This window comes from Archocentrus centrarchus, chromosome 23 (genome assembly GCF_007364275.1).
Source record: "Archocentrus centrarchus isolate MPI-CPG fArcCen1 chromosome 23, fArcCen1, whole genome shotgun sequence".
Lineage (NCBI taxonomy): Eukaryota > Metazoa > Chordata > Actinopteri > Cichliformes > Cichlidae > Archocentrus > Archocentrus centrarchus.
In genome coordinates, this window is record NC_044368.1 from 4,069,422 (window position 1) to 4,079,912 (window position 10,491).

Here is a 10,491-nt window from a genome sequence, read left to right on the forward strand (position 1 = left end):
TATTCATTGATATTTATTTTTACTCATTTATCTTAGCAGTGTGACGGAATTTAAGGAGAGTGCAAAACCATCACATTCAGGCAATCATTAAATGGCTTTTGTGGGATGTATCCAAACTGCAGGAGAGAGTAAAGTCTTCCTGCTGGACATTTCTGGACTCTGCTGTCCTGCATTTGTTCCTTTCCTCCTGCAAATATTCCTAAGATGACTATGTTGGGAATATCTGCTCCCTTTGACATCATACAGAGTATAGAGTAAAAAACTGTCTGAAACAGAATTTTTTTAGAGCAGACTGAAGCATGAGCTTTCACATATTCTGATCTCATATTTGAACCTTTGACCATGTCTAATAGGAACATCCACTAATGGAAAAGTGTGTAGAATGTACAGTGAACTAACTTTGCTGTAAATACAACTGTTAACATCGACCTCCACCTGGATGGATCTAAAAAAAATCATTTTTTTATTGATTAGTGAGAGGTGCTTTTGTTTGTCAGCACTAAGCCAGGCTGCCGTGCTCATTTTTTTTCTCCTGGCATGCCTAGGATGGAAAACACCAATAAACAAAAATGACCACACGCAAACAAAAATGTGACTAAGAAACATGAAAACAAGAGTGGGGAAAAGAAACTGGCTGAAAAAAGATAAAAGAAAAATAACAGCAAGGAGTTAAATAACAAAAACCAATCATTAAAAAATGACCAAAACAGGGCCAAAAGACCTACATAGGACCATAAAATGGCATAAAATACTAGAAAAACTATAAATGAATGAGAGGGCGTGGTTTGCTACACAGCCCCGCCCGTCGCCCTTAAACCCCGCCCCCTCCAGTCTGCAGCTAAAGTCCGGTCGGTGTCCTTCACCAACAGCGGTAATACTGACGAAGGAAGGAAGAAACGGTGAAAATAACCACGAAGAAGTCGTAGTAGAAGAAGAAGAAGTAGTAGTAGTAGTAGAAGAAGAAGTAGTAGTAGTAGTAGTAGTAGTAGTAGAAGAAGTAGTAGTAGAAGAAGAAGTAGTAGTAGAAGAAGAGGAGAGGAAGAAGAAGAAGAAGAAGTTTCTCCACAAAGTGCACAGGTGGGCCTTTGCCTTAAGACGCAGTTAGGCGTTAAGGCTGTTTCTTCTTCTTCTTCTTCTTCTTCAGTTCTTCGTAATTCAAGAGAATATCGTGTGTGTGTGATTCGGAGCTAACGGAGCGCAGCGGTGAGTTTTACACGTGGGGTGTGAATGAAGCACGCTTTCGTTAAACTGTGGGTGACTTTCAGATAAACGGGGTACTTCATCTGGGCTGGGGTCAAACTGCTGACTGTCAGGGTGGAGGTGACGTGGGAAAGCACGTGACGGAGACTCAGAGATAAGCAAAATATAGTCAAAGTGACCTTTAAGCTGCAGTTTGAGTGAAAGGTTTCGAGTGCGTGCAGCCATAGACATACACACTTAGACCGCCGCCATATTGGATGTGGCAAAATCGGCAAACAACATGACAGAGATGCTGCGCTCTGGTGCTGCGTGGCGTTGTTTGAACCATTTTACAGTCAAAACGGGATCACATGGTTTTACCTTTCACAGGTAAGACTGAAGAATTGATTTGGCCATTCTAGCAGTTTGAAAACAGGATTTTCAGACGCTGCAGTGACACTGTGGAGTCCTGCGGTGCACCTCCAAACAATGAAGTCAATCTACATTGGGCCGAACTAACAAATACAGATATGATACAAATACAGACTGATTAAGGTCAAATCAGACCTTCTGTTTGCTGCTGAGTATTTTTGCATTTGTGCTTCTTGGCCCTTGTTTTTGTGTAGTAGTAATAATAGGAGCATTTAATTTATGAAGCACTTTACAAAAGTTGGATACAGCGCTTTTTTTGTTGTTGTTTTACCTTTTAACCATAATTTTTTATTGTGTGCAATAACGTATGGATTTATAATTTTAGTATACAGTTTTACTGTTAAAAGAAAATGAAGTAGATCAGTTTCTATTGCAGTTTCTTATTTTAATTCATAAACCTGCAGATGTTATATCTACATGTCAGGATCTGGTTATTGTAGACGTTTATCATGGCAGTAACAGTGTTACAAACATCAGTAGCTGTAAAGACTCATAAAAACATTAGAAATACAATTATGCTGCACCCTATAACATACGTGGATTTAACATTTTTAATTATCAGAGAAAGTTAAGGAAGTATTTTGTGCCTGGCAGTTTCCCAGTGTTTATTAGTGCATATTTGAATGTGTGAATGAAACGCACTAAATAACTTTGTAGCTTTATGAAGTTCAGTCCATTCACTTGGATTAGTTTATATCGCAGATCTGCCACATCCAATATGGTGGACGTGCTGACGTGTCACAGCAACAGGCCGTCTGCTCAGTGCGGCTGCTTATCTGTGTCTTTGGGTGCAAAGAGATGTTTTTAGCAGAGCGGCTCTGAGGCGTGTGACCAGGCCTTACCAGCAGGCTGATTTTCCATGATTTTTTTTCTCTCCAGTGCAGTGGAACTAGGAATGTGCAAATATTCACCCTCTAATTTCAGTGACAGCTCTGGCTTCCAGCAGCTGTGTGTTTCCAGTAGGTTGTGAAGCTGCTTGAGTTTAAATACCTGGGGTCAACCATCCAAATCAACTGACAGTGAAGAAGAGAGTGGGTGGAGACGAGTGTCAGGGGTGATTTGTGACAGGATGGCAGCAAGAGTGAAAGGGAACGTTTGCAAGATGGCAGTGAGACCTGCTATGATGGATGGTTTGGAGACGGTGGCGCTGACACAAAGACATGAGGACAACTTGGAGGTGGCAAAGCTCAAGATGTTCAGATCTTCACTGGGGGATGGACAGGATTAGAAAGGAGTCCATCAGAGGGACAGGTCTGCTCATAAAGGCGAGGCTGAGATGGTTTGGACATGTGCAGAGGAGAGATGGTGGCTCTACTGGACAAAGGATGGAGCTGCCAGGCAGGAGGAAAAGAGGAAGACCTCTGAAGGTTCATGGATGGGGTGGAGGAGATGCAGAGGGTTGATGTGAGAAGGGAGGAGTATTTCCTTCCAATTACAGTTGGTCTTTGTTTCTTCCTGAAATTTCTCCCTTCTGCAGTACACTCGGCATGTGTGATGTAGATTATTAATGATGAAAACAAAGAGTGCAAACAAACATGGATTCCCTCCTCTGTGGGCAGATGTTTAGACTGTGGCCACAGTAACTTCAACCTATAAATCACTGACAGGACAACCTGTCTGTTACTCACCTGTCACACCTTTTCTCTCCACAGAGCCCTGATGCAGGTCACTCCTCCGATCCTCTCAGTCACCCCGAATCGGGCTCTGGTTGATGAGAAGTTCAAAGTGCTGGTGGAGAATCTTCCTCCGGGATGTCCGGTAACCGTCCGATCCCTCCACCGCTCCGAGGACGAGGATGACTGGGAGGCCTACGGGCACTACGTCAGCGACCACAGAGGCATCGTGTCAGGTGGGCTCCTCTGTTTTCTTTTTTCACATTAAGAAAACAGTTACCTGAAGAAAAATTAACTAAACCAGTTAAGGGAATGTGAAGATTGGACATTATGTCCAAGAGGTCTGTGTCTTGTTGTGCTGAGACATCGGCTGAAGTAAAAAATTACACTGATGGAATGCCACTTTGACCACACTTTCCTTCTTTCCTTAGTGAAATTTTGCACAACGTGAGACAAACAAACATTATTCAAGTCATCAGACTTTGGTGGCTGGCACACTGTGGTACCTGCAGCCCATTCAGGTCACACATGTGTGGTCCAGTTTTTTTTTTTTTTTTTTTTTGCATTTTTGGCCACAGCGGCTTTTATCGGCAGCAGAGAGAGACAGGAAATGGGGGAAAGACGCAGGGGAAGACACGCGGGCAAATCGGCAACAGGCCGGGACTCAAACCTGCGCCACCCACACCGCAACGCGGCATATGCATGTGGTCGCCGGCTTCACCACTAAGCCAACTGGGCACCCCTGTGTGGTCCAGTTTAACTGACTCTGTTACACTGAGCTGATCACGTTGTCTTGACTTTTTTTTTTTGAGCAGCATATTTTGGTAGCTTGAAGAGAGCAGAGGGTCAGAGGGTGCCGTTTTTATAAATGAACATATAAATGTTTGATTAGTCAGAAGTAGTTAAAGCCATATCCAAGGCAAATGAAAGGGCTACCCAAAATTTAAAGGAGCGCCTTTATTCATATATGCAAAATCAATTTTTCTTCACACTGTGTCAAATAACTTTCACACAGTCCAACCAAGCTTTCTCTGCCTCTGGTCCACATCCAAAGCTGTGTTACAGCAGGCAACGTGATCTTTGGTTTCTAGGTGCTTCTTTATTTTGGCACCTTAGGTAACACCTCCCAAGAAATGACACCCACCGGCAGAAGGCTGCTGACGTCCCCGGTCCTGATGGAGGCATGACTCAGCTTTCACTCTTCTCTACAGAGGAAGAAGATCAGTCTGTCTTCCTCACAAGTGTCACCCTCCTCGCCTTCAGTCAGGCCCTTTGGTGTATACTAGTACAGAAAACTTCAATTTAATTCATTACTTTTTGTGCTAATCCAATAATTAGTAAGAATAATGTTTGACACCATGTGAAAACCACTGTGCTAGGCCGGGAAGTCCAGGAATTCTGGACTGGAATATCGGAAAATATTTGTGACATTTCAGAGATTTAAATTTAGTGCTTGTCATGTGTTTCTATTGCACACATTGTATTATTTAACTCTGAATATCTGAATTACTTCACTTATGGCTCAGATTCAATAAAGCAAAATAAAACTGAATAAACTTTTGGGTTTTTTCTCTTGTAGTATCAGAGGATTTGAGTTTTGGAGGCACGTACACGGGAAAAGAGCCCATGGCTTTACTGTGGAGCATGCGGCCCGTCCCGGGCAGCCGCCCTGGCCTCAGGTAACGAGTGTTCAGTCTTCTAGGCGAGCTCGTGGCATGGCTCTATAAATGAGTTTTAATTATTGGATCAAGATGTCATCGGTCTGCATAAATGGCAAACAGCAAAGGCTGCTAGTTTGTGTTACAGATACAGACAGAAATCTGACACTTAGCCAGTAATGAGAGACTAATACAGGAGAAATATTCTCTCTCCTTGATCCCTGATAGATTCTGATTTGCTTTTAACAACGGGGCGTCTTCCTCACATGCAAAAGTTAGTCATTGCAGGTGGGTATCTGCAAATGTATGCCGTGTCTTCTAATATTACCTTAGGGAAGCATGAGTAATGTAAATGGGACTGGTCCCAGTACAGAACCCTGTGGAACTCCATGACTAACTGTGTGGGCTGTTCTTTGTTTATTCTCTCATGTCATTACTGTTCAGGTTAAGGAAGCAGAATGTGTGCACCCCCATGGTGGTCAACATCTCGGTCCACAGTGGACACGAGGGCTTCAGGGACCGGGCCCCTCTGGCCTCAGCAGTCACAGAGAGATGGTACATGGCTCCTGGTGTCCAGAGGATCGATATTAATGAGCAAGGAGTGCGAGGGACTCTGTTTATACCTCCAGGTACACCTGCGACACCTGAAATGATGGTTTTATTCTTTTTTTCTCTCTCTAAAATATGGATTTTGTTCATCGTTAGTGGCTGGGGTTTTCCTTTCTTAGTGGTGAAGTGTGATTGTTAAAGTGGACCTGTTCTGCTTGTCCTTATTGTCTGTCTCATGTATACTCTCACCGTGGGGATTCTCATAATAAACATGGCCTAGGTTTAAAAAGAAGGTCAGCATATCTACAAGTAACCCATGGTAACAAAGTAAAAGCTCAGGTTTCAGGCTGCTCTAAATGCTCAGGCTTTGAACAGCATGTGGGTGGGGCTTCTGTGCCTGGTGTGACCATATTAGGGATGTCCCCTCTCTTTGACATTATACAGGTCCAAGAGTAAAAAAAAACTGTCCTCCTTCTGAGCTTTTGACTCACAGGGATTACTTGCACCAAAGTCTTTGTCCCGTTTGTCCACCTTCAGGTCCGGGACCCTTCCCTGGGCTGCTGGACCTGTGGGGAGGTGGTGGAGGCCTGGTGGAGTATCGCGCCGCCTTGCTGGCGTCTCATGGTTATGTTTCTCTGGCGCTGAATTATCTCTTGCTTAACCAGGAGTCGGCAAATGTGTTCACATACTTTGAGGTTTGTGTGAGAAATATAATATAACCTGTCCTGCTGCACCCCTACGTTTTTCTGACTCCACTCAATCTCATATCTCCTTCTAAAGTTAATCAGTTAACAGCAGAAAGGAATTAATCTGATAATCTATCATCCAAAATCATGTGATGGATGGGGGGGTTGTTGGAGCCTATCCCAGCTGTCATAGAGTGAGAGGCAGGGTACACCCTGTACAGGTCGCCAGCCTGTCACAGGGTCGAGACAGACAACCATTCACACTCACAACTACAGACAGTTTAGAGTGGCCAGTTAACCTAACCCCAGTAAGTGCATGTCTTTGGACTGTGGAAGGAAACCCACACAGACATGAGCAGAACATGCAAACTCCACACAGCTAGAGGCCCAGACCAGGGTGGAATCGAACCCAGACCTTCTAGATGTCCTTCTAGCTTTGAGGCAGCAGTGCTACCACCGTGCTGCCATGTATAATATTTAATGTTCTAATTTCCTGATATCTACCTCTCTTCAGACAGCGTTTAATATTATTAAGGACCATCCTCAAGTGATACCAGACAGAGTTGGAATTTTGGGCCTTTCCCTCGGCTCACTCGTGGCTCTCAGCTTGGTGGCCTACAGCACCGTTATCAAGGTCAGTGTTTTTTCTTTCTTTTATCCTTAAAGTGGACCTAAGGCCATTAAGCCACTCCCCTCAACCTGACTCCAGGTGGGGCCCAGGTATCCCTGTTCCAGGGTGCAACTTAAATTTCTTATTGCCTTATTATTATTGCCTTCCAGCCTCGTTGTGTTGTTTGCATCAGCTGCAACCACTTTTATCCACCTGGGAGCACATTCATGTCCCAATTTGCAGACCTAAGCAGGTGGGTCCCATGCTTTTCAGTCTAATAAGTTATTATTACTGTTTATTAATTGCTAAATATGTGTGATGACAGCCAATTTTCAAAGGTACGTGTGGATGAGGACGACAATCTGATATGGAAATATGCCGCTCTGGAATTTATCGCTGACCCCTCAAAAACTGTAGAAGTGAGTGCTGAACTGAGGGCACCTCGATAAGCTGGAACAGTTTTAGTATTTGTAATATTTTTTTAAAGGTGTTCTTTATTGACAGGTAGGAAGAATTAACTGCCCGATGTTGCTGGTTAACGGCTGTGACGATCAGAGCTGGCCTTCGGTTGAGACGGCGGAGGAAGTGAGGTCACACACACTGGATGTCAAGAATACTGCAAATTTAGCAATTCTCATCTGAGTATTAGTACAACACTGTGAGGGGCAAATCACCATTCAAAGATGTTACCATTTAAAAATAAGAACCTGAGGTTAATTTGAGGTTGACCTCTGACCCTCAGATAGCCAGAATGATGCGTGAAGTTGGAAAAGAACACCTGCTGAGCAGATTAGCATACCCAGGCAGTGGACACCTGATTGAACCGCCGTTCTTGCCTCATTTTAGAGCTACGAACTTCATCATCAGAAACATTAAACAGAAAGGTCGGTTTCACACACACGAACAGAGGCTCTGACTTCCTGTCTGTTACCTGCTGTAGAGTCTGGTAATAATGACACAAGTTCACATCAAGCACAATAATATATACCTCTGAAGTTTAGACTCAGAAATGGACGCCACATTACTCCCATAAAGAAAAATTGTTGTTTTTACACTTAATGTTTTACTGTAGTTTTCACACAGAGCTGGGTTAGTCTGCCACAAAAGAGAAACATTTGGGTTTTGGTATTTATTAGTCAAATGTGCTGTGTGGTGTGTGTGTGTGTGTGTGTGTGTGTGTGTGTGTGTGTGTGTGTGTGTGTGTGTGTGTTGCAGTGAAATATCTGTGGGGAGGACAAACCAAACCTCACTCGGACGCTCAGGAGGACTCCTGGAGGAAGATCTTGAGTTTTCTGCAGCTTCACCTGTGCTGCGCCCCGAGTCTCAAAGCAAAGCTGTGAAAGGTCACATGATGCTGTTCAAAATATTCCCATAATGTGCCTTTTTAAAAAAAATTTTTTTAATGAAATGATGGAACTTCAATACTTGATTTGTAGTTTTAAAATAATACTTTTATCTCCCGTCTGAGTTCCTGAGGGGCTCTGGATGTTTTAAGACACGTTTAGGCAACATCACATGGAGATCTGGGGCGGGGCCACTGGATTGGCAGACTCAGGTGGTGGTCCCCATCTTCAACAAGGGGGGCCGGAGGGTGTGTTCCAACTATTGGGACCCTCATTATACAAGGGAGGCAGGAGAAAACCGAATATACACACACACACACACACACACAGCTCAATGGCTGCAACACTTAGAGACAGAATGAAGAGTTGAGTCATTTGAGAGGAGCTCAGAGCAGAGCTGCTGTTCCTCCACAGTTGTGGTGTTCAGGCATCATCAGCCCTTACAGAATACTGATAAATGTTTTAACACCAGTGTAATTATGTTTATTTTAATGTGATTAGTTTCAATAGCTCAGAGCTTTATAAATAATTTGTTCTTAGTGAGTGTATGTTTATGTAAGCAGTTAAAAAAGCAGGGGCCGAACAACTGAAGAGAAACACATCACAAAAGTGCTGAAATATTAAAATTGTGTTGAAAAACGTTGACTTTTCTGTGTCTGCAGACAAATGCTGTATCAATATAATTATATATTAATATTCCTGCTTGTGTCAGCAAAAGAAAAGATATTCAGACACAAATTATAACCATATTTGTAAATATGAAAGAACTCAATTTTTTGTTCTGTTAAGAGTGAATGAGACTGACAGTTCATAACAGAGCTGTTATTGGCAGAGAGCAGCACACCTCTGAGATCCTCCAGGATGAGTTTGAGGCTGAGGGTCACACATGCAGACAGGCAGCATTCAGGAGGCCAGAGTAACCCTAACCCTGCAGAATCACTGCAGGAAATAAAGGGGTGCTAATGCCAAGCTAATAAATGCAGTCTTTACTAATTTTGGGTCAATGATGCTGAAAATTATTGGTTGGCTCATGTTTACATGAAACAAGATGAGCGAAACCAGCAATGACTAAAATATGTTTGAAACTCTGATTTTGGGGGGGAAAAATGCCCAAGTGAGGTAGGTGCTAGCTTTCAGACAGCAGCTCTATTTAAACTTTCTCAAAATGATCACAAACACAAAATGATGATAAAGTGATAAAGAAGATGCAAGATTACCACAATCTTACCACAAAGACACACAGTTTGGCACACAATTCTACTTCTACTAGTTTAATGGAATTTATTTCTGATATTCACTGTATATTCATTTGTAACCCCCAAGGATCAGAGAGGTCAGAGAGTACTTCACATCTTGGTAGTCACCTATCCTATCTTTCAGGTCATTAGAACTAGAAATATATATTACCCAATCTCATATATATATTACCCAATCTTAGAGTGTGGGGATGATGAAATCTCCCCCCTGACCTGTTGTCCTGGCTCCCCCTTGCCGTAGCATTTGTGTTGTACCTCATCAATCTCTAGCTGCGATAGCAGCTGCTTCCTTCATATGTTGGATTCGAACCCCCAACCTCCTGCTCCAAAGACCATAATGTTAACCACTACACTATTCCAGCTATGCTATGGTATGTATGTGCGTATATATATGTATGTATGTATATATAAATAAATAAAAAAAATATAAATATATATAAACACACACATTTTATATATATATATATATATATATATATATATATATATATATATATATATATATATATATATAAAAAATATATATAAACAACTTCCGGACCTTGGCTGACTGACCTCTTTAAATTTTATTTGAATACCCCTGTTCTACATCTTTGATAAATGTCTGTACCATGAGCCTAAACCAGATATACACATTATCAAAACAAAATTTTTCTTATGGGGTTAACTTCATGAGCTGATAACTGTGACTAAGCTACCACTTTGGAAGGGCTGTCATACCAAAATATCATCTACAGACATGCAACTTTTCAAAAACTGTTTTTTTCACCCTGAAATGGACCAAAAAGTGAAATTTTGGCCTCTGGCCCACGGACTACAACAGATACAGCTCATCCAGAGAATGCCATTGCAACAATAACCCACATAAATGTTAAAAAGAGAGCAACGTTAGTTCACAAATCTAACACTGGCTGCTACTCACCTTCTTCTGTCCTTCCCTGTGGCTACACAGCAGCCATACTGTACTTTACAGGACATGCAGACAATAGGATGACAAGATCCCAACAAACTAAATGTGGGACACAAACAGTGTTTGTGTGGGACAAAGTGGGATGTATTAGCAACCTTTCTGCAGACAACGACAACTCAATCAGAATAAAAGAAAGCTGAAGTTAGTGCCCATGGTCTCATGCGAAAGTCTTTATATACTCCCATATTCTCAGTC

The 10,491-nt window shown here is 42.4% G+C and overlaps 1 protein-coding gene across 4 annotated transcripts; it reads left to right on the top strand.

Annotated features, from left to right (window-relative positions):
* The first annotated feature begins 830 nt into the window (after positions 1–830).
* On the top strand, positions 831–8,709 carry LOC115773745 (acyl-coenzyme A thioesterase 1-like). Of its 4 annotated transcripts, none has more exons than XM_030720644.1 (11): positions 831–1,077; positions 3,264–3,460; positions 4,804–4,903; positions 5,327–5,511; positions 5,969–6,126; positions 6,632–6,751; positions 6,898–6,980; positions 7,053–7,146; positions 7,232–7,312; positions 7,470–7,611; positions 7,943–8,709. In XM_030720644.1, the coding sequence occupies exons 2-11, from the start codon at positions 3,271–3,273 to the stop codon at positions 8,065–8,067; spliced, it is 1,278 nt and encodes a 425-aa protein (XP_030576504.1). In that variant the 5' UTR covers positions 831–1,077; positions 3,264–3,270; the 3' UTR covers positions 8,068–8,709. The 4 variants fall into 4 exon arrangements, with proteins under 4 accessions (XP_030576504.1, XP_030576505.1, XP_030576503.1 ...); XM_030720645.1 differs by lacking the exon at positions 831–1,077 and adding an exon at positions 1,103–1,203; XM_030720643.1 differs by lacking the exon at positions 831–1,077 and adding an exon at positions 1,486–1,569.
* Positions 8,710–10,491: the final 1,782 nt, after the last annotated feature.

What these genes read in the sequence shown, in the direction of transcription:
- LOC115773745 (XM_030720643.1), top strand. Translation starts at nt 1,490, where the DNA reads ATGCTGCGCTCTGGTGCTGCGTGGCGTTGTTTGAACCATTTTACAGTC. An exon ending in CATGGTTTTACCTTTCACAG is followed by an intron (nt 1,570 to 3,263) that starts GTAAGACTGAAG and finishes TTCTCTCCACAG; the next exon opens with AGCCCTGATGCAGGTCACTC. An exon ending in ACCCCTCAAAAACTGTAGAA is followed by an intron (nt 7,147 to 7,231) that starts GTGAGTGCTGAA and finishes CTTTATTGACAG; the next exon opens with GTAGGAAGAATTAACTGCCC.